The sequence below is a fragment of the Mustela lutreola genome, chromosome 1, assembly GCF_030435805.1.
Source record: "Mustela lutreola isolate mMusLut2 chromosome 1, mMusLut2.pri, whole genome shotgun sequence".
NCBI lineage: Eukaryota > Metazoa > Chordata > Mammalia > Carnivora > Mustelidae > Mustela > Mustela lutreola.
The window spans coordinates 263,476,457-263,503,284 of NC_081290.1; the positions used below are offsets into that span (position 1 = coordinate 263,476,457).

The window sequence follows — 26,828 nt, forward strand, 5'->3', positions numbered from 1 at the left end:
TGCTTTCCGGGACGTTTTGATATATACCCTTGAAAGCCTTCCGTGAAGAACCCAGGGTGCCAAGTAATCAAGAAAGTCCTGGTGGTTCACATGGATGTTTCTGGAGCAGAAGTGGGTACCTGAGCAGTGTGGGAGCTCTAGAAATGAGGCGGTAGGAGGTGGGTGAGCAGTGGGGGACCTGAAGGGACCAGCTGGGTAGTTCTGAGTCTTTACTCCATGGGAGGAGACAGTCCCTGCAGGTACTTTATAGAGGATTACTAGCCTTGGTCTGGCAGGGGATGGCTCTCACCCCATAAAGCAAGACCTGGCAACTAGCCTGCCCTGGGAGGTACCCAGAGGGGGACAGCAGGGAAGGAAGGATCCCCACCTCCCTCAGAATACCTTCAGTTGTGATGATGCCTGGTTAGAATCCCCAGTTTATAGGCAATATAATTTAGGGAGCTCATGAGACCTGTTTCCATTTTAATTGGACTTGGCCTTTTGTGGTAATAGTCACCTAGTCTCTGTCTTTAAATATTCTTTTCTTATGTTTTGCCAGTTTATGGCCTTTGTAGATCAATCCTTGGATTTCATTTAGAGGAGAGAGAGGGAGGGCAAAAAAAAAAAAAAAAAAAAAAAAATCTGCAAAGGTTAGTGATTACCTAAATTGGATTAAGTTCTGTCTAGCAGCGTTTAAAGAAATGTTGCTTGCTCTCTAATTACCATCAACTAGGAATTTAAACGGTCTATTAAATTTAAGCTTTTTTTTTTTAATCCACGATAGTTCTAGTTCTAACATATTCTGGGGTTTTGGAGGCTTTCTTATGTTCTTAAATGTGTAGAGGGCGTTCTCTTCCTCCCCACCTTTTAAACATATTACATTTCTCTAGGAGGATAATAAATGGTGTTATTATATACTGGCTTCATTGAAAAGCAGAAGCTCCTAGCCAGGTACATCTGGCTCTGTCAACCTCTGGAAAGCAAGCTGGTGAACTGAGCTCCTTGTCGGAAATTTAGGGGCACCTATGTGAAACTCTGGAGTATAGGGGATGGACAGAGTATGGACGGAGGCTGGTTGGATGGAGTATGACTAGCTCCTTTATCTCCGTAGTAAAAGGATGGGCCAATAATGAAAATCTGCCACCTTTACTCTGTGCTTGGGCTTTGAATCAGAAACCGGAGTGCTCTTTATCCAAGGGGGTGGTGTGTGCGCTCGGGTCTGGGACTAGGGTCAAGCAAGTGAGGCATCAAGGGTATAACCACGAAGGGCATGGCCCTAAGAGACAGCGCCTCACCTGCCTGGTCCTCTTTGGGACCCTGGTATGCTCACGGATGACCTCTGCCTAGAGGGTTTCAGAAAGTAATAGAACTCACCAGAAGATCTCTCCTTCTTTCGCCCATGCCCCGTGGGAAAATATGATCAACAGTTACCCCTGCCACTGCCCAAAGAACCCATCATACGTGTTTGTACGGTTTATTTTGTGTATAATCGTATGTTACCCGAAGGCATGTATTTATGTCTCTAGGCTTTCATTCTCTTTCCTCCTCCTCAATTTTGGGGTGCAAGTATATGATTTTTCCAGTGCGTTCACCAGTGTCCTGGTTTCGCCACAGCAGGTTGCCAGCAGCATTACCATTTTCTCGCTCCTCTTTACCTGTTACAGAACTTGCTCTGGCTTGGCTGGTTCTTTTTGACCCGGGCTGGGTTCTGTGTTTGGTTGAAGGCATCTGTGACAGCAGTTAGGTTTTTAGGTTTTTAGCAGAGACTAGGATTAAGGGGCCACTTTGGGCTCCCTCGTTGAGGAACCAGAGTATATGTCCCCTTGAACTGAGCCTGGGAAGATACCTCGAAGAAGCATTTGTTTTTGTCTTCTTCCCAAGGACCGGGGGCAGGGATCCAGCCAGGGTTGTGATGTGCATATTGTGCTGAACTGAGCTGCCTCTGCCCCTGTTACAACCTGCTCGTGACCTCAGCTGCGTAAATCCTCTGTGGAAACCCATTAACGCTTGCCGTCTAATTCCACATACTCCTTTGGAACTGGCTCACCGTCATTCCCCAGACGTCTTTGCGGTATGTCAACTCCAGCTGTCAGTTCGGGGAATTCTGCTGCAGGGTACCAGCTGCCTAAGTCCCCCACCACGAAGCTGTGTGACCCCTTTCACCATAACGTCTCTGGAGGCAAAATTGGTGGGTAAACAAAGTATTCCTTTGCTGTGTTCTGAGAAAAGTTTTAAAACATTCTTGACCTTGACCAATAGGACAATCGATTACTTTCAAGACACGCGGAAAGGTGTCGGTATCAACTTTGCAGAGAGAGGAGTTGTTGAAAGAGCCCCCTGCGTTGGTCCTAACTGGCATCTTGGAGACAACACGGGACAAGGAGTTGAGATCTGGAATCTGATCTCGACTCTGCTGTGGGCCAGCTGTTGGACCGTGATCAAGTTGCTCAGTTGCTCTGGGCCTCAGTTTCCCTACCTACAAAGTAATGGGACTGGTCCACTGCGGTTTAAAATATGAAAATTAGGAGACTTGATATTTAAACTTGAGGTTTCCAGCTTTAAAGAAAAAGCAACAACAACAAAAAGGCTGGGTTCTCTGGCGAGGTGGTGTTCCCTGCCACGGCCCTGATAAGAATCAAGTTTGCCGTCCCGGCTTCAGGCCTCCTTGTCTTTGTCTTTAATCACAATCGAATTCTTGTTCTCTCTTCTAGTGTCTTCATTGCTGGTAGGATTACATCTGGCTCATGTTTGTGTTCAGCGTAGTAGGTGCTCATGAAATAGTTGCCGACCTGTGATTTTTTTTTAAGTTTTTTTTTTCTTAAAGATTATTTATTTATTTATTTGACAGACAGAGATCACAAGTAGGCAGAGAGGCAGGCAGAGAGAGGAGGAAGCAGGCTCCCTGCTGAGCAGAGAGCCCGATGCGGGGCTCTATCCCAGGACCCTGAGATCATGACCTGAGCCAAAGGCAGAGGCTTTAACCCACTGAGCCACCCAGGCGCCCCCGACCTGTGATTTTTTTAAAATTCTGTCCTTGCCTATCACAACTGAAAAAAGATACTCAAGCTTCTGAAAGGCTCATGAAAGCTTGTGTTTCCTTCCCCACATTTCCTTTCTAGGCTCCAGCATCCATGTTTTTTGGAGTAACTGGTGAGAAATGGAGAACCCGTGTTTTTCACTTGACCTCTTAATAGCTTTGCCTTTTTTTTGGTCTTTTTTAAAGATTTTGTATTTATTTGTCATAGAAAGAGCACATTTATTTGTCAGGGAGCTGCAGGCAGAGGAAGAAGTAGTCTCCCCACTGAGCAAGGAGCCCCATCAGGGACTTGATCCAGGGGTCCTGGGATCATGACCCGAGCCGATCCGACTGAGTCGTCCACACATCCCTTAATAGCTTTGCCTTGTAACTAGAAAAGGTGATTCACCTTTCTGCCTCAATCTTGTCTCCCCTGCCCATCTTCCAAGTAGGGTTGTCAATTTGCATTCATCCTGTGACCTGGGGAGTGTTTTTGGCGAGCCCCTGAGCCCCAGGGAAGCAGGTACTTTGTTCTTCCTTCCCTCTGTGCTTTCTCTTCTCAGATCCTGGCACACGCTGGACCTCCTAATGTTCGGTTGTTGAATGAACTTGAAGTGGCCCCGTGACCTCTGTGAAGTGATCAGATCCCGGCAGCCTCTTTAGTTTTCTGAGTCTCTATTCAGTGCTCTCTGTCTTTGGCTATGGGACCCAGAAGTTTCCTTTCCCTTGATCCCGTTTTCTCATGGGGAAAAAAAAAAAAAAAAAGTCACCCTGCTCTTTTTTTTTTTTTTTTTTTTAAGATTTTTTGTATTTATTTGACAGAGAGGAACAGAGCTAGAGGGAACACAAGCAAGGAGAATGGGAGAGGGAGAAGCAGGCTCCCCGCTGAGCAAGAAGCCTGATGCGGGGCTTGATTCCAGGACCCTGGGATCATGACCTGAGCCGAAGGTAGAGGCTTAACTGACTGAGCCACCCCGGCGCCCGCATGTCACTCTGTTCTTGCAGTGGGAGGGTGAAGCTCATTTTTAACAAATCGCACAGCTTAACCGGGAGCACATTTCCCCACCCTGAAAATTCTTGTTGTCGGCCAGACAGTAGCTTTGGAGCGCTGGGTCACCCACCAGGGTTTTAGATGGTACGTGTCGGAAGTGTAATTGCGCAGGTAATGGTCAGCCTCAGCGACGGCTTCTGTCTAGACATTCTGGTGTGTTGTCTGGTGGGCTCTGCAGCGTCGCTTTGGAAGGCATTGACCGGCCACACCCTCACAATTTGCACTCCAAGAAACTCCATCCTTACCGTGGGGCTCTCAGATGAGTAAATAAGATGTGTGGTTATTCCCCACAGTGTGGCTGGACTTGTACCGAAGGAGGGGATTTTTTTTCTGGTGATTATACAGTAGTTTGCGGGCCAGGGTGAGGGCGATGGTCTGATGAAGTCATGACTGCTAGCCCGGCCCAAGTCGTCAGCGCTTTGAGTCCTCTGGGCACTGGGAAGGCTCGGCGAGACGGAGATAAGCGCTGGAGCTTGCATCCTGTTGCGCCAATATTTTTACTGTTGCCAAAACTGACCTTCTCGGGACTCTTCTGTCTGGGACTCTTCTGTCTGCGTCGGTTTCCAGCAGAGCACTGAGAAAGCTGTCTCATTCTTCCAGTGGGGCCTTTTCCATAGTCCCAACTTGACTCTTCATGGTTTCTTGTTGGTGGGAGAGTCTGTCCCTAGGCTGGCTTTTGTTTCCCAAGAGTTGCGAAGAAGTTTGGTCCTTAATCAAAACCAAAGGGTGGCTCAGTGGGTTAAAGCCTCTGCCTTCAGCTCGGGTCATGATCCCAGAGTCCTGGGATCAAGCCCCACATCGGGCTTTCTGCTCAGCGGGGAGCCTGCTTCCTCCTCTCCCTCTGCCTGCCTCTCTGCCTACTTGTGATCTCTGTCAAATAAATAAATAAAAATCTTTAAAAAAAAAAAAAAAAAAAAAAAAAACAAAGGCAGGACTCTGCACCCAGGCACCTCTCCTGGGCCCCATCTGTAGGCTCCATGCATGGGTAATCAGACCCAGGCTTCCTGGCCCACGCAGCCACGGTCCATGTTCCTGTGGACAGTCATCCTTAGGCGGACCCCAGTTCGGTCATCCAGGGAGAGAATTTTTCTGGTCCCTCAGCAGCGGGAAGGCTGCTCTGCTGGGTGGCCTGGACGTCCACGTGTCATTCCATCATTCAGAGATGTTTACCTTGTATGTGCCCAGCACTGTGCTCGCAGCAGGGCACGGCAGGGGACGGGACAGGCCAGGTCTCAGGCTTTGAGGAACTTATATGCCATCGGGGCTTGTCAGTGAACAAGTAAACAAGCACAATGACCTCACAAGCTGGTTAGGGCCCTGAGAAAACGGTGCCTCCTTCCTGCGAGAGGCAGAGTGTGCCAGGCAAGAAGCTGTTGATGGCGAGCATGAAGGGAAGCCCCGGGTGGTGGTCACCTCTCTCACCTCTGCGTGTGGCAGATGGGAGTGTTGCTTAAACCCCAGCGGTTAGGAGCTCAGGCTGTGGAATCAGGTAGGATCTTACTCATCTTCTGACTTTGGGCAGGTTAATCCCTGTGCGTCAGTTTCTTCATCGGGGACATGGGAAGATTAAACCTGCCTTGTTAGTTTCAAGTGGAGATGACCTGAGATGCTAGATAGAAGCAGGCGTGGCACCGTCCTGACCGTCCTGGCTGGGCCCTGATGAAAGCTAGTATATTCTCCTTGGTGATGGAGTAAAGTTAAGTCATGGTAGAGGATTCACAGAATGGTCTCTGCGCTCTTGAACACCCACTTCTGACTTGGTTCCTGTCTGGTGGGCTGAGGTGGGGTGTGTGGGGGTCAGATCTAGTTTCCTGGGTTGGCTCAGTAGGTCCTGGTTATTACTGTAGGTTTCTTCTCACCATGCCCCATGTGCTCTTGGCTCACCCTGTTGCAAGAGTGTGTCTGTAATACTAAGGGGAGCTCGTGGTTCCAGGGCACAGTCAGTGAGTGGGTAGGACTTAGATGGGGTGGTGGCTAGGTGGGGGCTGGTTTTAGGTTTGTGCCCTGTCATGGCCGGGGTCATGGTCACGCTGCCTTGTCTCTCAGAGGTGCTCGGTTCTGTAGGGCAGTCAGTCAGGGTAGGGGCTGAATGGAGAGCTGGCAATGCCGAGGGGCTGGTGGCCACCAGCGAGGCCGAGCTCTTCATCAACTGGTAAGCCAGCAGACCTCAGGAAGGGAAGTGACTTGCCCAAGCCCACAGTGGCTGGTTTGTGGGGGCTTACGTCACACCTTAGAGAGGCCCCTAGGGAAGGTGTGAGAGGGCTGGTGGTCAGAGCTGTGATGGGATAAAATAAAGGTCCCAAACCTCTACGTTAGGACCCTAAAGTGCGAGTGGGCTTGATGAATTTGTTGCCGAGCCACATGATTTTGCATTTTTTAAAAACCTGGATTTTTGGCATCTGTTGGAAAATTCAGATCTGGCAAAATTGAGCTTGTGTCCTGAAGTGGCAAAAGCCGTACTGGATTGAGGAGGGACTGCCTTCTTTAGCCGGGACAGGTCCTGCCCGCTGTCTGTGATGTTCTACAAAGTGTGGCCAGTTTGGGACACGTGGGGCAAAAAAGGGAAAGAAATTGGTCTTCCTTTCATTTTCTTTTCTTCCCCTAGGGTTTGTTTTTCTGACCTGTGTGTCCCTGTACAAGGCAACTCCTCTTGTAGAATAAGTGAAGAAATAAATTTGTGTTGAATGAATGAACTATAACTGATCGCTTATTTGGGATCAGAAGGCAAGTTCAAATCTGTACTTCTTCCAAGCGTCTGAGTGACTTTGAACAAATTAATAACCTTTGTGTTTTGTCTTTTGTGAGTGGGGTGGGAAGCATCACTGTTGTTTTACTTATTTATTTGAATATGTCGTACATATTCGTGTTTCAAAATTCAAAGGTGCAAACAGGTTTGCAGAGAAAAGTCTTCCCTGGGTCCCTGTCACTCAGCTCTTTTCCTTGGGGGAAACAGGTGTTCTGAATTTCTGGCTTGTCTTTCCAGAGATACTTTATGCAGCGCAATGAAATATATAAATGCTCTTTTCATCTTCTTTTACTTAGATGGTAGCATAATATACACACGATTCTGTGTTTAGCACACTTTCATTTGGACGGGAGGGCACGCCAGTCAGCCCATAGTTTTCCCATTCATTCTTCGAGCTGCGTGGGATTCTAGCGTGGGGGACACCCAGGTTTCCATAGCCAGGTTTCTGTTGCTGGGCATCTGGGTTATTTCCCATCTGCCACAGTTGTAAAGAAGGCAGTGGTAAAAACCCTGGTTATGTAAGTCCCTTGACATGCCTAGAGTAAAATTTCTGGAAGTAGAATTGCTAGGTCAGAGAGCATAGCCTTTGTCCTTATGGTAGATCTTGCCAGATTTCCATTCCTAGCAGCTGCCCCACATTGCTCTCCTTCCAGCAGTGTGTGGCAGTGCCTGTTACCCCATATCCGAGTTATAGGTCATCTCCTGGAACCTGCGAGGGTTTTGTGAACACAGTGTGTTATGAAAATATTAACACTAGCCATGAGTATAAGGGAGGGGCCTTGGATTGGCCACATGAGATCTAGGTTATCTCATGGAGATGGGCACACCACTCTTTTGAAGATGAGGAAGCTTTGTTTTTGTTTTTTTTTTTTTTAAGATTTTATTTATTTATTTAATAGAGAGCACAACGAGGGGGAGCACCAGAGGGAGAGGGAGAAGCTGGCACCCCGCTGGGAGCCCCATGCAGGGCTCAATTCCAGGACCTCAGGATCATGACCTGAACTGAAGGCAGATGCTTAACTGACTGAGCCACCCAGACACCCCTGAAGATGAGGAAACTTGAGTCATTTACTCAGGTCACCCAGATAATCAATTGCAGAGGTTGGATTCAAGCCCAGATTTCTTAGATTTCAATCCCGGGATATTTCATATGGTAAAGCCTTGTGTAATTCTGGGTGCTGGTATTCTCAGCTGACAGGGACGTACAGTTCCCAAGTCTCCCAGTAGTAGTGCCTCTTATGGTGGCTGGTTTATTTGCTCATTCTTCAAGTGTCTGCAGAATTCCTCCACTGTACCAAGTGCCTGGGAACAGGATAGACAGAGTCCTTGATTTTATGGACCTCACAAAAATAATAACTAATTCTGTAGTCCTTTACTGGGTGACAGGACAACAAAGGGGGTGAGGAGGGTATTCTCTGGGGTCATGTGACCTAAGCAAGAGTGAGGGGAAAGAAAGCTCTCTCAGCAAATAAAAGACAGGTGATAAAGGGTCTGTGGGTTTGAGCCTGGAGAAGTGGATAGGCAGTATTTCACATAGGGCATTGCATATGCAAAGGTCCTGAGGCAGGGAAGAACAGGTCGTGTTGGAGGAAATGAAAGAAGACCAATGAGCTGGGGTGCAGAGTAGCAGGAGGTGAGGTTATGAGGATGGGGTTTAGGGATTTATTCTGAGAGCTGTGGGATGCTTCGAAGGCATGGGAGCAACAAAGTGACATGGGTATCAAGGGCTCTGGGTGGTGAGTTTCTTGCCATAAGCTATATGACCTTAGACAAGGTAAACATTGAGCACATCCATTTCCTTCTCTGTAAGGTGGGGATGGTCACAGCACATGGATTCTTTCAAACATTCGGCTGGTACATACAGTATAAAATAAGCAATTCATTTAGACTCCGCACACATGAGCGCATGTGTAATATACACGCGTCCCCAAGATGTGACACACTCTAAAACTTTCTGTCCTCATCTGTTAAAGGTTTTGGCCGAGACCCCCTAAGTTCATGTTGGAACCACTGAGAGAATATGTCAAGTGTGTGTTTCACAGCGGGCCCTCGGTAAGTGGAGCTATCACTCTCCTCATCCACGTTACCATCGAGATGACTCTGGCGGCGACCAGAGCCGACTGGGCAAATCCTGACGGTGCTGAAGGACACTGGCCCTTCTTGTCTGTGTTCAGGTCCCAGCGAAGGAGCTGCGCCGGGGGTCTCCTGACTGCAGGAGCTCCTGAGGGGGGAGTGTAAATTCGGCCTTCTCAACGGTTTCCCTGGAAACTGGCCTCTCCTTGTTTTCTGGGCCTTCCCATCAACTGTGTTTTCTCAGTTTTCTTTGACTTCTTTGTTATTTACCCTCAGAATGGCTTTTTCCTGGAAGCCTCAGAGTCATTATAAGCCACTCACTTCTTTATTTTAAGTTGGGCCATGGTTCTACTTCCCCTTTCAGAGTGCAGCGTTGGAGCCTGAGTGGAACTGATTTGCATTTTCTACTAAGTACACTGCCCTCCTCGGCCCTCTGGGTTGGCCTACAGGCCTGTGCCCCGCTCCCCCCTGCCGAGGCCTCTGGGAGGAGAACGTGAGACACCACTGGATTTTTTTTTTTGGTTTGTTTTTTGTTTTTTGTTTGTGTGTTTGTTTCCCCTCCAAGAAACCTATCTTGGATCCCGTGTGTGGAGGTTTTCAAAGAAATCCCTGTGTAGTGAGCCTGGGGAGCAAGGCCAGTGAGGGGAACCTCCACAGCCCTTCATGTGTCCGGAACCCCAGCTTTCCAGATAACATAAGCACCCACCACTTCACCATTTATATCCTTTTAGAAGCACATGCCTCTAAATGTTAACTGGTCCTTCGCAGGAGAACAGCCACCAAAACACCGGTTTCTTTAACTCTGACACGTTAGGCAAGGAAATTTTTGTGATGATGATGATGATGGTGGTGGTGGTGGTTGTGGCTGAATTGTGTGATCCCCCCCACGCCCCTGCTGCCGCTTTGTATGTTCAGAACCTGGCTCCTGGTCCCTTCGAATGTGACTGTATCTGGAAGTAGGGCTTTTAAAGAGGTGATGAGGGGCGCCTGGTGGTTCAGTCAGTTAAGCGTCTGCCTTCAGCTCAGGTCATGATCTGAGGGTCCTGGGATTGAATCCCTGCATCAGGCTCCCTGCTCAGTGAGGAGTCTGCTTCTCCCTCTCCCTCTGCCATTCTACCACCCCCACTCCGCCGCTGGCCTGTGCTCTCTGGCTCTCTCTACCTCTCTGTCAAATGAATAAATAAATCAATAAATAAAGTCTTAAAAAAATAAAAATAAAGAGGTGATAAAGTTAAAGTGAGCCTCTTAGGTGAGCCCTAATCTAGCCCGACTGGGGTGCATATACTAAAAGGAAATTTGGACACACACACGCAGAGATGGACGTACGCAGAGGGAGGGCCCTGCGAGGACACAGAGGGAAGGTGGTCGTCTGTACGCCAAGGAGGGGGGTGCCTCAGCAGAAGCCAACTCTGCCGACACCTGGATCTTGAGCTTCTGGCTTCCAGAACTATGAGGAAATTCATTTCTGTTGTTTATGTCCTGCTGTCTGCGGTCTTTGGTTGCAACAGCCTGAGCGGGTTATCACTGTGGTGGTGGCAGGGGTAACAAAAATAAAAAGAATAGGTGGCATTTATCAAGCACTTGCTGTATACCGGGACTATTCTAAGCCTTACTTGAGTCATCTCTTTCACCCCTCATACCAATCCTAAGTCCCCTGCCAGGTCACACAGTAAGTGATGGCACCTAGCCCGGCTCTGGCACCTTTGCTCAGAACCTTCACTGCACCTGCTTGTCACCCCTAATAGTTCCTGGATCCCTGCCAGGTTACTTCACAGCTCCTCCTCCTCCTCCTCCTCCATGTCGCCACAGGTCTCCAAAGTAACTCTTCCTGTTCCCCCTTTTCTGGATGTCGAGACTGCAGTCAGGGTGGTCCCAGGCCACACTGTGAATACATTCATTTCTCGGGCCTGCAATAAGAAATTACCACAACCTTGGTGGTTTAAAACAGCCTCAAGGCGTTCTGTTGTAATTCTGGAGGTCCGAAGTCCAGAAGTAAGGGGTCCCGGGGCTGTGCTTCCTCCGGGGGGCGCTGTGGGAGAATCTGCGTCGTTCCCTTTCCTGCTGCTGCCTGTGGCTACTGGTGTCTTGCCCGCGTGTTGTAAGGATACAAGTGGTGGCATTTGTGGCCCACCTGGCAAATCCAGGGTGAGCTCATTCTCTCATGATCTTTAATGGAATCACGTCATTTGTCATCGAACGTAATATTCAGAGCTCCCCCTGGGGCACCAGGCTTCCTGCCTGTCACCATCAGTGAGCAGCAGAATGTTCTTCGTTGGGGCGCCTGGGTGGCTCAGTGGGTTAAAGCCTCTGCCTTCGGTTCAGGTCATGATCCTGGGGTCCTGGGATCAAGCCCCACATCGGGCTCTCTGCTCAGCAGGGAGCCTGCTTCCCCCTCTTTCTCTGCCTGCCTCTCTGCCTACTTGTCATCTCTGCTTGTCAAATAAATAAATAAAATCTTAAAAAAAAAAAAAAAAAAAAGAATGTTCCTCGATGCCAGGGCTTGCCTGATTCCAAAGCCACTCGTGGCCACTCATCCTTGGGAGCTACAGCCATGAGACCTCCCAGCTCCCTTTCGGCCGCGCTATTTCTGGCTAGAGCGGCAGTGGGTGTTAGAGGCATGGGGTCCCCGAAACTGCTAGATATGTTCATTCTTTGCAGGAACGAAAAACTGGAAGCCACCAAAATGGGGATTGGTTACATCAAGTGTGGTATCCCCCCAAACAGAATAAAGGAACCATTAAAAATAATGAAGTAGGTTAGTATGTGGTGATACGGGAAGATAGCCATGATGTCTTAAGAGGAAAGAACAGGTGACCCATTTTTATTCAGATAGTGTGTAGACATGTGTGTATGGAGTTAAAAATTACATTAAAATAAAATTCGCTTCCTCAGCCACATTGGCCACGTCAGAAGTGCTCATTGGCCACGTGGCTAGTAGCTACACCTTGGACCGCACAGATCTAGAACATGTCTGTCGTCTCGGCAAGTTCTGGGCAGAGAGCTTCTCGACACTACATGTCCAGAGTAAGGCCTTTTTCACTTCGTATGTTATAGATTTATGTGCATGTTTACTTTTTTTTATGATAAGTAAGTAGATGTGCTGTTATCTGAAAAATAAGAACACGGGGGGGGGGGTTTCCAAGGTAGCATCCTCTTTCTTAAGCAGGTGGAAGTTTATCATTGTTTACTATGCATATATTTGCGTGTGTGTATAAATTCCTTTTTACGTATATTGCATAATGAAAATATTTTAACATACATACGGGGAAAAAAGAAGAATGTTCTGGCAGGACAGGCTTGAGGTTAGAGGACTTGGGGTCAGATCTGGTTCCCCACCCTAACTGCCTCCCAGCTGTGGTCAAATCACGTAGCCTCAGTTTCCTGATCTGACAGGATCCCTTCTCAACCTGCCGTGCAGGGTTAGGGTAAGATTTACGAGTGTGGCGATGTGTGGAAACGCTCTGAAACTGAGGGACGGCCACACGGAGGTGAAGGTTCAGTAAAGAAGTATGTTGCCGGAGGCATGAGGGGGGGCACGGCCTCAGCTCTGTGACCACGATGGCAGCTTGGAGGCCTTGTATCCTCCTGAGCGGAGTGTTTTCCAGATGTCAGTAAGGTTACCAGAAACAGGGTAATGTTGCTGTATTTCCACCGCTGTCATTGCTTGGAGATGTAGAATAACAAGGTATCTTATTTATTTAACAAGCACTTACATAGCTGTTTGCCACTACTCATCCTCTCTAAGTGTTTTACAAATACATGCTCATTTTATCCCCCTACGATGCTGAGGTAGTCACCCTTAGGGTGCTCATTTCATGCAGAAGGATGTCAAGGCTCAGAGAGGTCAAGTGACTTACAAAGGTCACAGAGCTGGGGAGGAATGGAGTGTCTAACTAAGGCAGTCAACACTTTCTCTTTTCTTCCCTTCTCCCCACGGCTCCTCTTGCCCCTGTCAGATGTGGTCCTAGAGTTCCTTATGCCCATTTATCTGTCTCGGGCACATGAGATTTAAACGGAAATGAAATCTCATGAGTAGGTGTTCTTGACTGATGTCATAGCTTCTGGTTCTTGGTTGAGTTTGGTAGCATGACAAAATTGGGACAGGCTATGGAGTGAGGTCAGTCTGGACACCAGACAGCAGTCTGTCACCTGGCTTTGTGACTTCTGGCAGATTACTCGGATCTTGAAGTGGGGTTCTGTGAGGGTGGTAATTTCACCTGCTGTGACAGTGCTTGGCACCGCGACAGGCAGGCCGTCAGTGCCTTGTGTGTTCCTATCCTTCCTTCATCTGTGTCTTGGGCAGTGAGCTTAGGCTTGAGGATACGGAGGAAGGGCTGGTGCCTCTTTAAGGAGGTTATGGAACAGCCTAGGTGGGGCCTGGGGAACTTTCTAGATCTGTAGCTGGGGAACCTGAGTTCTAGCCAGTGCCAGCTCCTACTTGAGAGACACTGGACAAGTTGCTCTGGTCCTCTGGGCTTCACTTTGGCCATCTGTACACAGGGCTCTGTCTTGTCATTTTCTGATTTGTCATGGTTAGGTCAGAACCAGTCTGCCTGAGGGGCCAGCGCAGTGGTGGCGGGCGGATACGGTGGGTGGGGCACAGCACCCGCTCTTCCCTTCAGGCTGCTCCTGTCCATGCTTGGGGAAGGCCTCCTGACTCTCTCCCGAAGCAGGAATGGTGCAAACAGAGGCAGCTTCCCACAGTCTTCAGCCAGTGGGGGTCTGTGGGGGGCAGATCCGACAGGTGACAACGGAGTTGGCGGCAGCTGCCTGTTGTGTGTCACTCTGCAGCTGGTGACAGGGTGTGGGGGCTGTGCTCATCATTCTTAGGGCTGAAAATTATTCTTATTTAAAAGGGGCCTCATTGGGGCGCCTGGGTGGCTCAGTGGGTTAAAGCCTCTGCCTTCGGCTCAGGTCATGATCTCAGGGTCCTGGGATTGAGCCCCGCATCGGGCTCTCTGCTCAGCAGGGAGCCTGCTTCCTCCTCTCTCTCTCTGCCTGCCTCTCTGCCTACTTGTGATCTCTCTCTGTCAAATAAATAAATAAAATCTTAAAAAAATAAAAATAAAAATAAAATAAAAGGGGCCTCAGGTGGATGGGGCTGCCCACCTGTGTGACTTGGTGGATGTGTACACATCCTGGAGCGCGAGGCCTGAGGGCTGCCGACTGAGCAGGGGAGGGGACAGGAGCCGGCCCCACAGTCCTCCCTGTCCCACAGCTTCCTGGGTTTGTGGCTGTTGCAGCAGGAAGCCAGGAAGTAAAACACGAGGACGGGCCATTCAACTCACCTTTCTACTTCCCTGTAGCAGTGCCCTGAGTGGGAGGCCGCTCGGTCACCTCAAGTCTCAGGTCCTCGTAAAAGGAGTTAATATCCTGTAATTACACCAATGTATTGCACTTAGCAGGCGTGTTTAAAGAAGGGCAGCAAAATGGATCCTCTTTCAACAGTGGGACCTTTACTGGGCAAATGAAATCCCAACGCCAACCTGTGGAAGGCTTCTGAAGGGGCTCCATGGTTTTATTTCTTCTTGGCCTCGTCTGATGATTTGCAAAGATCTTTCCAAATTCCAATGGCACTTGAGTAGTCATTGAGACTTGGAAAGGGAGCAGGCCTATTTTGATTTCTGCGGTACATACTGAAAAATGTTAAGTCACTGTGGGTTCATCCTGAGAAGCAGGTGGAGGGGCAGATGGAATCCCACATTGGGCTCCTTGCTCTGCGGGGAGCCTGCTTCTCCCTCTGCCTGGTACTCCACCTGCTGGGCTCTTGCTCTCTCTCCTTTAAATAAATACAATCTTAAAATTAAAAAAAGAATCTGAGACTAAAATGACAGGAGCAGAGGTGCTGAGGAAAACGAGTTTTGGGCGTGCCATTCTGCCGGGTGCATCACACAATCTCATGTCTCCTCTCGTCAGACCTGCGTGGGTGGCACTGCTCATAGTCTTGGACTCTTGGACCCCATGTGCCCCAGGTCATGCAGCTGGGGTGGGGCCTGGTTAAGACTCAAACCCGGGTTCATTCCAAAGCCATGACCATTAACCAAAAAGCCATCAAGTCCTGGGAACTGCTCAGGGGACAGGATCCTTGAGCCCAGCCCTGCAGGATAAGTTAGATCTAGATAAGGAGAGAAGAAAAGGAAGGGAATTCTGGGCAAGGGAAGCAGTAAAAACGATCAGAAGCTAGGGAGAGGGAAGAAGCATGGCGTGGAGCCCTGCCCACTGGTGGTGAGCTCTACCGGGCAGTGACCGTGTTGTCCAGAGCCACCACTGCATCCCCAGTACCTGGGTGAGTGGCCGGTGCATGATGTATGGTCAGTATATATTGCTTGAAGATAGAGCCACCCTATGATCCAGGAGTCACACCACTGGATATTTACCAAAAAACAAAAATAAACAAATAAAAAAACACCAACAAAACAAAACAAAACAAAAAACCAGAAACACTAATTCAGAGAGATACGAGTGTTCCTCTATTTATAGCAGCATTAACTGCAGTAGCCAAAATAGGGAAGCAGCCCAAGTGACCACGGACTGATGAGTGGATGAAGAGGGCGTGGTGTATAAAGACAAGGCAATATTACTCAGCCTTCAGAAAGAATGAAATCTTGCCGTGTGCGACATCATGGATGGAGCTAGAGTGTACTATGTTACGCTCAGTGAAATAAGTCAGCAGAAGAATAATACCATACGATTTCACTCATGTGGAATTTAAGAAACAAAGCAAACGAGCAAAGGCAAAATAGAGAGGGAGGCAGATCAAGAAACGGACTCTTACCTATAGAGAACAAACTGAGGGTGACCGGAGGGGAGGTGGGGGGGGTGGGGGGAGCAGAGGCTGCGGGTTAGGGAGGACCCTTGTCACGAAGAGCCCCAGGGATGCATGGAGGTGTTGGATCCCTGTGTCGTACACCTGAAACCAACACTGATGTCAACTCGGCTGGAATTAAAATTTATTAAAAAAATAAATAAAATCAGGAAACAATAATTATTGTGTATATGGATACACAGACATTTGTGTTCTCAGTAGACCCTGAGCCTCTTGAGGGCAGGGACTACGTCTTAGAAATCTGGATGCTCCACAGCTCCCAGTGGTTAATCGATGACGAACACTCAGTAAATATGTTCTGATGGAATGAATGAGTGAACAGCACATAAGGATGGTGAGATGGGCCCGAGTGAGGAGGCACTGATGCTTCGGGAAATACTGAGCACTACACATGGGCTGGCATGCTCAGGGCAGATCATGGAAGGTCTTTAGTGCCAGGAGAAGGAGCTCCTGTGTTCTTTTGTTAAGGAGTTTTTTAAAAAGCCATCTCTTAATGCACAGTGATGCGGCGTCTACAGAAACCCAGCCAGTGCCCAGACCTTGGTGTTTATAGGAACCACCGTCAAGCACAGCGTAGAAATCACTTTTCTGTAGGATTGCCTTAACCTATGCCCATTGTCACTGGCTTCCCACCTGGGGCAGGCACGGTGTTAGAGTCAAAAGGAGACCCGTGAAAACCTGTGAATGGGAGCTGGTAGGGGATGGATGTTATTGCCGGGTGCTGGAGTCGTTTTTAAAATGGTGTGGCTGGAAAATCCCCGCCAATCTCCTCTAAAATGATCTGCTCAACCTGGGACTTTTCAATACAAAGCGTCCTTTCTTTTCAGGTGTTGGCTAAATTTGTGGTTTTAAGAAATCCTGAGAACCGGAGGGCAGCCCTGGGAGAAGCCCTTCCCGGGGGCACTCGGAACCTTCTGGTCCAGAGGAGAAGGCGCTCCCCTCACCTGGACTTATGACCCGCGGCTTCGCTCCCAGTCTGCCCACTGAGTTCCACAAGATGGGCTCCTTCCGCAGGCCCAGGCCGCGTTTCATGAGCTCCCCAGTGCTCAGCGATCTGCCCCGGTTCCAAGCAGCCCGGCAGGCTCTGCAGCTCAGCTCCAACTCGGCCTGGAACAGGTAACGGGGAGGGGGCGATTGTCGTGAAGTGGACGGTGGCCAACGGCCAGAGCAGGGCCTGGGGACTGGCTTAGCTTCTGCTCCTTTGGAGAGCTCTGTTCCAGAAGGTCATGATTGTACAGCTAGGCAGCTGTTGAAGAAAGCACATTTTCCTGTGGACGACATGTCCGCTGCCTTCCCTTGTTTGAGCCCCTGGTGGCCTCTGGCAACCCAAGTCAGTTAACTGGCCCAGGAAATTTGGGTTGGAATTGACGGCTTCTGTTCCTGCTTCTTGGTCAACCCCAGCCTATTCACGTACCCGGGGGTGGGCCCGAGTAAGGAACCTCAAGTCACCTGTTACCTCTCTGGGAAGGTAAGACATAAGCCCCATGAGTGGTATAATGAGCCACAGGTGCATGGGGAAGGTGATACTGGCTTTTATGCAGGGTCTAGCCGATGTTTTATACACCAAGCAATGAGTGGAGACAGAATCAACACCACGTTTTGCATCCCTCTGGGCTGCTGCTTTCGTATCTAGCCATTACTCTTTGGATGAATTAAATGCCTCATGATTTTAACTGACTGAGCCTCCCAAGCACCTAGCATATCATTATTTTAAAACATTACTGAATTCTTTATGCTTTGACTCATTCTGGATTTTCTCATGAATGCACAACTCTTGCAATGGGGCTGAAGATGGGGCTCTGACATGTTTCGCTGTGAATGGATCTGTGTTCTTAAAAAAAAAAAAAAAAAAGCCCTGGGATCCTCGATAAAGAAGAGATTGCAGTCTGCTGCTTGCTGACATGGGCTGGTGCCGCAGAGCCTGTGGAGTCAAGACTTAGCTGTGGCCCTTCCAGGGACTAACCCACCAATGCCTCTGCACCTCCCAGGAGGGGAATGGAAGGGGCAAGAGAGGCTAGCCTCAGTGAGACTCTTCCAAGGTAACCCTATCAAAAATACAAGGAAAAAGCAGTTCATATCAGCCCCAGGCACACAGGCAAGGACAGGGACCTTGCAGGGACAGGGACCTCCTAAGTGAAGGAACCCCAGGCATCCGCTTGTGCCATTTTGAATTCCTCCAGGCCCAGCGTCCTGAGAGCACATCCCAGCATCTGTCCTTTGTGAGGGCTGCTTGCTAGCAGCGCGGCCGATGGGGCCAGTGAGGAAGACCGGCTTGCCTTTGAGAAACTTGGGGGGCAGGGTCTGCTTTTGGATCTTCTTGGTCTCACTCTTCCTGTCTCTCCACTGACCCGGGGAAGGAAATAATGGATTTCTAGGGATGGAAAACGGGGCCCTGTTTGTGCCATGGGTTCCCTGGCCCTTGCACCTGCTTTTAGCCCTGAGCTGTTGATTGAGGCTCCCCTAGGCAGGCAGATCCTTTAACGAGGGCTCATTTCTGTTTCCCCCATAGCGTCCAGACTGCCGTGATCAATGTCTTCAAAGGAGGTGGCTTGCAAAGCAACGAGCTGTATGCACTGAATGAAAACATCAGGTACGTGGATGACTAGGTCAGGGGCCATTTTCCACCTGTGGACCTGAGGTTCCCCTCTGTCGGCCTGAGCTGGGGCAGTGGGGGCTGTCCCACTGGCAGCCTTAGCTTAAAGTTTTTGTCTGCTTGGTTCTTATAGCTTCTGTCAACTTTTACTGGCTCATAGGGCTACTAAGCTCCAAGACCCTTATCTGTCTAGATAATAATGATCCATGGCGGGTTCATCCATTTATTCCTTTGTGGGGCACGGTGGGGGCAACCACGGGGTGGAGGGTTGACATACGGCAGATGTCACATCTGTACATAGGGATTGTGCCCTGCTTAATCAATAGGTGCCATATTGGGCAAGATGGCCTCATGGCTAAAACCAGACTGTTTGGAATTCTGTTGCCCTTGTGGCTTTTACTAACTTAAGTTTCTTACCAACTTCTTTGTTCCTCAGTTTCCTCTTACATGAAGTATGGATGGGAAATGTGCCTACTTCCTAGGATTCTTGTAGAGATTTAAATTGAAATATTGTATAAATGACCTGTTAGGACAGGGTCAGGGCTCTCGAAGTACTGGGGGCTCTTATGACTATGTGCGTTGTGGCAGTCATTACGGTAAAGTTTTGGCAATACAACCCTCAGTAAGATGTGGTCCTTGAGGGGTTTCTTGTCTTCCAGAATCTTCTCAGTAGTGTCAGCTTTTCATAAATTTATTCACTCCTTCAACAAATATTTGAGTGCTGCTTATTGGCCAGGCACTGGAGAGACAGCACTGAGCAAAGACCGAGGTGCACCCTGCTGTCCTGTGATTTCAGTATTCAGTCGGGGGGACCATCACTGGTCAACTAATTATACCTATAAAATGTAAAAGTGCTGTTGTGAGAGCTGCTGTGAGGAAAGCACATCTCTATGACTCCCATCTTGTCAAGGCCAGGAGTGATGTCCTGCTTGTTCCATCTTCTGGAGGACCGGTGGGAATTCACCAGGTGAAACTGCAGGTACAAAGGTCCTGTGGTGACAGTGAGCAAGAAACCAAGAAAAGGCCTACAAGCAAAGACTGCCCGAGGTTTGGGGGTGGTACGGTCAGGTTTGTGTTTTGGGAAATGAGGACAGAGAGAGACAGACAAGCCCAGAGCTGGGGAAGGAGGTTGCACATTAGGCCCTTTAATGTCCTAGTGTTCTTGCTTATCTGGTGTGTTAAGTGCAGAACATCAAGGCGAAAGACCCAGCCCTGGAGTGGGCGGAACAATCAACACGGCCATTGTTTGGGTCCTGTTTACATTTAGTAAAGTTGTGTGTTTTGAGGGTCAGTGAGGTGTTTTAAGAGCTCTGCTTTCATTAAAACCTTTGGGGCTCAGAAGTAAACTGAGGTGTGTTGAATTTCTACCCAGGAGCTTGAATTTCACATAGTAATTACCCAAATAGGGAAGAGACAATAGAGCTGGTCTAGCCCAAGGCCTCCTTTTACAGAGAAGGAAACTGAGGCCCCAAGAAGTCAAGTGACAGGGGCAAAGCAGGGTCAGCCAACCCCTCTTATTTTACTCCAAGAACTAAGATCCTGGCCTCCCCGGGAGGGTTCTTTAGCTCAAAGTGGAAGTATAAATAAATAAAACAGTGACTCAGGAACGTGCTAATTGTTCCTCACTTCGGGAGACCGATCCTGAAATTGTACTTAAAATCTTTGTTTGTGGGCAGCCCCGGAAGATTCCACCAGACCTCTTATCCCTGGGGGGTTGTTGCTAACTGAGAGGCCTGCAGGTGCCCAGCAAGTCTTCTGAATGTGGGAGGCTGGCTGGAGGCACAGAGGTGAGCGTTGCCCTTGTGTGGAGAGGGGACTGTGGATCGCCCTGGAAGGACGTGGGGCGGGTGCCATGTCAGCCTCTTTCTCAACCGGAAATTAAGACTTTTATGTGAAATTTCCTGGCTTTTAAATGTTAATAAACAATCCAAATTTCCCCCAAACATTAGTGCAGGTCAAACAAAACGTATCTGTGGGCTGAATGGGACAGAGGCTGTGTGTTGACCTGAGGAGCCCCAGCGTGCGTGAAGGCCATGCTGATGAGGGCTGGCCTAGCACCGAGTTCACATGATGGGGGAAGGGAGCTCATCTGGAAAAGCATGGAGCACCTCTCACCTCCATCGGCCCCCTCAACCCTCCTCACAGCCGACTCTCCTCACAGCCGTGTGAGGTAACTGTTGTTCTTGTAGTTTATCCATAAACGTGTGGATAAGGAAAATAAAATAACTCTTGTCCGAGGTCCTCCAGCAATGGAAAGGGCGGAGTCGGGACTTGAACGCCTGTCTCAGACACCTGTGTTAGTCGGCTCAGGCTGCTGTCATCAGTGCCACAGGCCGGGTGGCTTCTACTATAGGCATTTACTTCTGGCCGGTCTGGAAGCTGGGAAGTCTGAGGTCAAGGCGCCCTCAGATTTCAGTTCCAGCGGAGAGCCCAGGTCCTCGCTGCTCGCTCACTGTGTCCTCCCAGGGCTCCGCCCCTTTGTGCTCAGCAAGCTCTCCCGTTTCGTCTAATAAAGTCACTAATCCCATCTCGAGGGCCACACCCTCGTGATCTCATGGAAACCAGATGACCTTCCAGAGGCCCCATCTCCAAGTACCAGCACAGGGAGAGGGGGGGACTTCAACACAGGAGCTTGGCAGGGACACAGGTCAGCCTGGAGCAACACCTATGTTCTTAGTACCACCTCCTAGAGTCGGAGGTTCCAGACTGGAAGAAAGTTTAAACGGATGGTCTTGGTCTTCTGCTTTCCTTTCACGAGGCCCCTGAGACCCCGTCTTTCATCATGTGCTATGATTCTTAACCCCCCTCTGAGAAGCATGACCACCCCTGCCGCCCCCGCCTCTACTCCTTTCCAGTTGTTGGGTCTGGGGAACGGGAGGGCAGGACTGGCTGTTCTTTCCTATGTTTTGAGCAATTTTCCGGCCAGTGAGAAATATGCGTGGTTGGGGTTTGACACTGATTGCCCAGATGTGACGTGAGCCCGGAAGACGTCAAAGCTGTCAAAAACCAGACTTTCAGCTGCCGGCGTTCTTGGCCTTCTCCAGGAGAGTGGTTAGTGTGGAGATGGGTTGTCACATCACAGAGGCTCAGAGCCTGACTGGGCACGTGCTAGGCGTGCCAGGTGTCGGTGTGGCCCGGTGCTCAGTGGAGTCAGGTGCGCAGTGGAGTCAGGTGAGCCGGCCCGCACGCGTGCCCACATCTGCAGGTGCCTGCGTGGGAATGAACACAGCTGCCCCTCATTTCAGCAATTAAGATGCCAGAACAGCCCTGCTGCTCTTCGTGGAGACATTTGGGTTTTGGTTTTCCTTTTCTTTTCTCTTTTGGAAGTAGGTCCATAAACCCAGCAGGGTGGAGGGATGTCCAGTGCGGAGGGTGTATGGGGGGGAGCGGGGGCACAGGACAGAAGGAACATAGGGAAGAGAATGTGGAGGGAGAGAAGACCCGTGATTCTCCAGCCCGCTTCGTAGTCCGTTGTGATAGGTCTTTGTGCCAGAAGATCTGTGCCAGGTCCAGTAGAATTTTTTAACTTGTTAAGAGTCGTGTCTAGGGGTGCCTGGGTGGCTCAGTGGGTTCCTTCTGCCTTCCGCTCAGGTCATGATCCCAGGATCCTGGGATCGAGCCCCTCTTCGGGCTCTCTGCTTAGCACGGAGCCTGCTTCCCTTCCTTTCGCTGCCTCTCTGCCTACTGGTGATCTGTCTGTCAAATAAATAAACAAAATTTTAAAAGAGAGTCGTGCCCAGATTCAGAGAGACTGGGCATCAAGAGGAGACCAGCTGTGTGACCTTGGGCAAGTTCCTTTGTTTTTCTCGGTCTCTGTTTTTCCTTCCATAAAACGGGGATAGTAATAGCATCAACCTCAAGGTGGTTGGGGGAACAAGATGGTGCTAAACGCGTCACGAGGGCAGGGTCTAGTGCGTAAATACTTTAACCATTACGGCGCCTATCCTAGTGAAATGGTGGTGATAGTAAAGTGATAACTGATGGACGAGTACCACGTGTGAGAGCACAGGGCAGTGTGGTGACTTGCCGCAGGGGCGGTGTTGTTTAAAGACCCCCCCCCCCCCAGCAGTTCGGATGCAGTGAGCTCACTTTGAACAAGAGAGGTCCAGGATGGGCTCCTCCAAGAATGTGCTGGACTTGGGGTCTGGGTGAGGCTGGGTGCTTACAAGGAGCCAGCTGTTTGTCCTTTCCGCCGAGAAAAGAACGAGAGGAAATGACTCCGTTCTCTGTTCTACTCTAGCCAAACGGTAATAAACTTTGATGGACGTCCAAGTCCAGAATCAAAGCCGAAATCAGCGTCCCCACGTCCCCACGGCCAGCCCTGGCCTTCTTTGTAGCGGTAGGGTTAGTACGTGATCGTGAGTACTTGGAGGTCCTCTTAGTATAAACTCTCTAGGGGGCATCAATGTGGTTTTTAATCCTGTCCCCGGCCTCAATGCTGATGGGGCTGCCGTTTGGCAGTAGGGGCACATCTGGGTCTGAGGTTTGGGTTTGGTGAGCTCGCCAAAGACCGTGTGTGCAGTGGGGGACGAGCACAAGGCAGGGTGCCGGGGGAGTCCAAAAGGGGAGCATGGAATTTTTGGGGGGAAGGTGATAGTTGGAGGATGTTGAAATCTAGAGGATGAGCAGGTGAGGGTCAGTCGGGATATAACCTCCTTGCCACGGCCGTCTCCAGGCCTTCCCACCCCGCCCCCTCCTCCCCTGGAAGCATTTTTTTTCCCTCTGCCTTAATGAATGCTCAGAGGCCAGGTTTCCGGAAGCCAGAGATGGGTTATCTGCAGCTGGCCGGAGGCAGAAAACTCACATTTTCCTTCTCTTCTCCAACCACGCCGCTTCTGTTCTTGCTGGGAGGGAGGCGGCGTGGAGGAAACCCCAGAGATTTTCAAGGAAAGAGGTTCCAAGAACTGCGCTTGGTCTTTGACGGGTCTGAGTTGAAACGCCCTTCTCCTGAGTCATTTGGCTGCCTGAGCCCCTCCATGCCCCAAAGGGAAATGCACGCATCAGGTTTTCCCATCTCTGTGAGGGAGTCTGTTGGTTGGGTCGTGGGACCCGCAGCCACATGGGGGGAAGCGCTGGGACGAGCTGGGGAGGAGCAGAGTCTGGATGCGGCCCAGAGGCTGGCAGGGTCTGAGGCGAGGCTCCCGGAGGTGATGACGATGGCAGACGTTTGTGTCGGGTTTAGTGTGTGCCAGACTCGATTCTGAATGCTTTCAATATGGCCGTTCTTCTAGAACTCCCCACAGCTCTCTGAGGCAGGTCCTGTATCCCCGTCTTACGGATGAGGACACAGAGGCGCAGGAAACCGGGGCAACATGCCCGGAGTCACAGAGCTGGTCAGCACCACGCTGGGATTTGAACCCGAGTCTCCCGTGTTCTTAAACACCGAGTAAGCAGGCTACAAAAGGAACGCAGAGCCTGCGTCGTCTAGATCTAGGCCTGACGCCCCTGGGTATAGGACATAGATTCACTACCAGATCCTGAGGTAGGCGAGGCATTGTTTTCTGAGGACCCTGCTTTGGGAGGGCTTACGATGGAGTCTCTTTTCAGCCCAGATGGTTCTGCCTGAGTATATGTGTTGTCCCTGTGTCTGTTCTGGATGATACACACCCTTGACTTTGGGGGCGGGAAGAGTAGTGAGAGGGAAGTGACAAATCAGAAACCTCTGGGGCTGGCCCCTGTGGTGGCGGTTGGCCCGTACGGTGTTTTGAGTCTCCCCTGAAAATCCAAGCCTCTCTGGAAAGTTCACATCGGGTAACACTGGAAGTGTAGTCTGGCCTGGAACTGGTCAGTGGGAGCCAAGGCCTGGCTGCTGGCTTTCAGGGGGTGCGCTGCAGCGCCCCCTGTTCATGCCCACCTGTGTCTTCCACCCGTCTTACCCACCTGCCCCTGTGAGCAAGTGGGGTACCACGGGCTGACTTTGAGGTCGGCCTCATTTTGGGTGAGGATCTACGTATAGGGCCCCGGGCAAGGCTCTGAGCCATCAGCCTCCTCTCATCTGTGACTCTCGATCTCGGGGTTGTAAGGTTAAGCCCCACAATGGGTGTAGAGATTACATTTAAAAAAAAAAAAAAAAAAAGGAAGGCCCGTGGAAGCTCTCTGTTGGTTGTCTCCATCTTTTTTTACTGTCCCCACTCCCCGCTTAGGGTGTAGGAAAGCAAGAGGTATGGGGGTCCCTGCATTTATTTTACATGAGTCGTGGACATCGCCTCCAGTGGTCCCCAGTAAAATGGACCCAAGGAGGAAAGCGGCATCGGCAGGTAAGTGCTTAAAGATGCTGCCTCCTTAAAAGAGTGTTCTGTTGCAGAAACGAGGGAAGTGATCTTCAGGGGAGTCAGCAGTCAGGTTGGGGTTCAGATTGGAGGGTACTGACCAGCTACCATATTGAGAACAAGGCCTGGATCACGAGGAGGTCGGGTTGGATCCTGCCAAGGCGCTGGGTTGGGGGGCCTGAGTATTGGGGCAGCCCCTAGTTAGTTGCGGGAATATCGAACGGCTCCTCCGGCCGTCCTGATGGATGCTGGGAACCACGAGCCCCATGACGCCTGTCTCGGAACCACGGCCTCCTCCCCTGGGATTTGGCTGCTCTGGGTCTTTCCCCATGTGCCAGGGAGATGGTGGCTTCTACCCGCGGTGGTTTCTCTCTGTCCTCTGGGCCGCTCCTGGGCCACCTGCCCCCTCGGGGTCCCCGTGCCCCACCACCAGCCCGGATCCGGCTCTGGCCCGGTCTTGTTTACTCTTCAGGCCCACAGAAGTGGGAAGTTGAGTTGACAAGACAGTGAGGGGCGAGATGGCGGGTCTGTGTAATAACAGGAAATCTTGTCATCTGGGGTGATGTCGCGCCCAGTCAGCCTGGGAGGGGAGAAAGGGTGAGATAATACAGGCCAGTGTGTGGTTCCCCATTTTTTCCCCTATTGTGGCCTTTCTGGCTTCTGACTGAACGTCGTGCCCTGTTCCCTTTTGGGTTGGGTCCGCATGAGCATCCTCTGCCATTACTCCCGGGTCCCCACTTCCTCCTTCCAGCTCAGGCTGGGGCTGCTGCTGCTGCTGCTGTTGCTGGTTAGCGGCAGGACGCTGTTTGCACACAAGGCCTGGCCTGGAAGCCTCATACGTGACATGGGCGCAGCTGGAGCCCCGTGAGCCGGGATGTCCCCTCCATCTTCATCAAGCCACCTTTTCCCCCAAGTTCGCGCCCACCTTCCTCCCTTTGTGACCCTTCGTTCATTCAGTAAGGTCTGGCTCCCCGCGGCCGGCCTCCTCCATGAGTTTCACCGGGGCCCTTCCTGCCAGGCTTGGGAATGGGCTGGTCCGGCCGTGCTCCAAAGGAGATGCAGAGAAACCGTTGGGTCAGGTTCTTGGGAGTGTGGGCGTCCAGGTCCGCAGCCCTGGGTGGCACACACCTGCCCGGCTTCGGGTGCCTCAGGCCTGTTCTGGGAACTGCCCGGTTCAGGATGAACTCCTTTAACCCCTGCGGTAGTCCATAGAGTGGTATCCTCGTTACCTCTGAACTCCGGCTGGGGACCGGGCCAAGGGACTGACCGGTGATGCTGACTTGCAGGGGTGATCGCTGACAGCGGGCTTCAGTCCCGGTCCTCACGCTCCACGAGGCCCCTCTCCTCTCTGTCCATACTGACCTCTGAGGTCGGTTTCCTTGTGGATAAGAAGTGGAGCCACTACCACCACCGGTGGCTCTGTTTGGCTTACAGGAGGAAGCACCTGCTGTGTTTGTTGTGGACCACAGCGCCTGGCGCCTGGGCTTGGAAACCTTCAGTTTGGGGGAAAATCATCCTGTTCCATCCCGGGGAGCATTTACTGCTGATTCCTTATTCTTATCTATTTGTTCCAATAAGGAATTACATTCCTCTTTTCAGAGAAAATTCCCTGGGGGAGAGGGGCTGCCAGAGTCTCAGCCCCCTGTGCCTTAGCCAGAACACGCAGCCTAGAGCTTGGAGTCAATGAGAGTTTTCACCTCTTTCGGATCTAGGGAACCACAAACCACAGGCTCGTTAATTCTGTTGTCATTCCTCCTGCTTTGCTCTCCTTTCTGGTGCTTTCCAAACTCTACTGGCGAAGTTAGCGAGGAAGGTTAGAGGGTGAGTGGACTCTCCGTGAATTTAGGTCTGTGCACCTCTAACGCCTTGGTGCTCGTAGTGTCTGTTTTTGGAGAAGATGGGGCTCCTGTGCCTCATGAGACCGTGGCCCCGGCAGGGAGAAATCTCTGGCCAGACTCTGTTCATCCCTTCCAGCAGCTCGCACGGTGTCTGACACACAGCAGGTGTTCCGGAAACGGCTGTGATTCGGTGAATGAATTCGTGGATCTCTAGTCTCTCTCGGTGGCTCTGGAGGAGAGCTACTGCCGAGTCCTCCCCTGAAGATGGTGTATCAAGACAGAGGGGTGGAAAATCCCTTTTTCTCTCAGTTCAGCTAAGATCATGTTTTTCAGAAGTACTCTTTCCTTGTAAATCAAGTGCTAGCAGAATAAACACCGAGAATAGAAACAGGTTGGAGCTTGTGCGGTGACTCAGCGACAGTCTGCTCTCCCGTGGC

At 50.6% G+C, this 26,828-nt stretch overlaps 1 protein-coding gene across 9 annotated transcripts in view; it reads left to right on the forward strand.

The window, feature by feature from the left end:
- PRR5L (proline rich 5 like) overlaps positions 1–26,828 on the forward strand; it is a 146,112-nt gene that overhangs the window by 77,990 nt on the left and 41,294 nt on the right. For 5 of the 9 annotated variants that reach the window (XM_059139987.1, XM_059139946.1, XM_059139971.1 and 2 more), the window contains exons 2-3: positions 16,519–16,807; positions 18,201–18,281. In XM_059139987.1, the coding sequence (XP_058995970.1) occupies positions 16,644–16,807; positions 18,201–18,281 (245 nt within the window). In that variant the 5' untranslated portion in view covers positions 16,519–16,643. Of the gene's footprint in view, positions 1–59; positions 2,168–4,952; positions 5,536–8,765; positions 8,845–16,518; positions 16,808–18,200; positions 18,282–26,828 lie in introns of those variants that run through there. The other 4 variants (XM_059139961.1, XM_059140012.1, XM_059139995.1 and 1 more) reach the window with 3 other exon arrangements.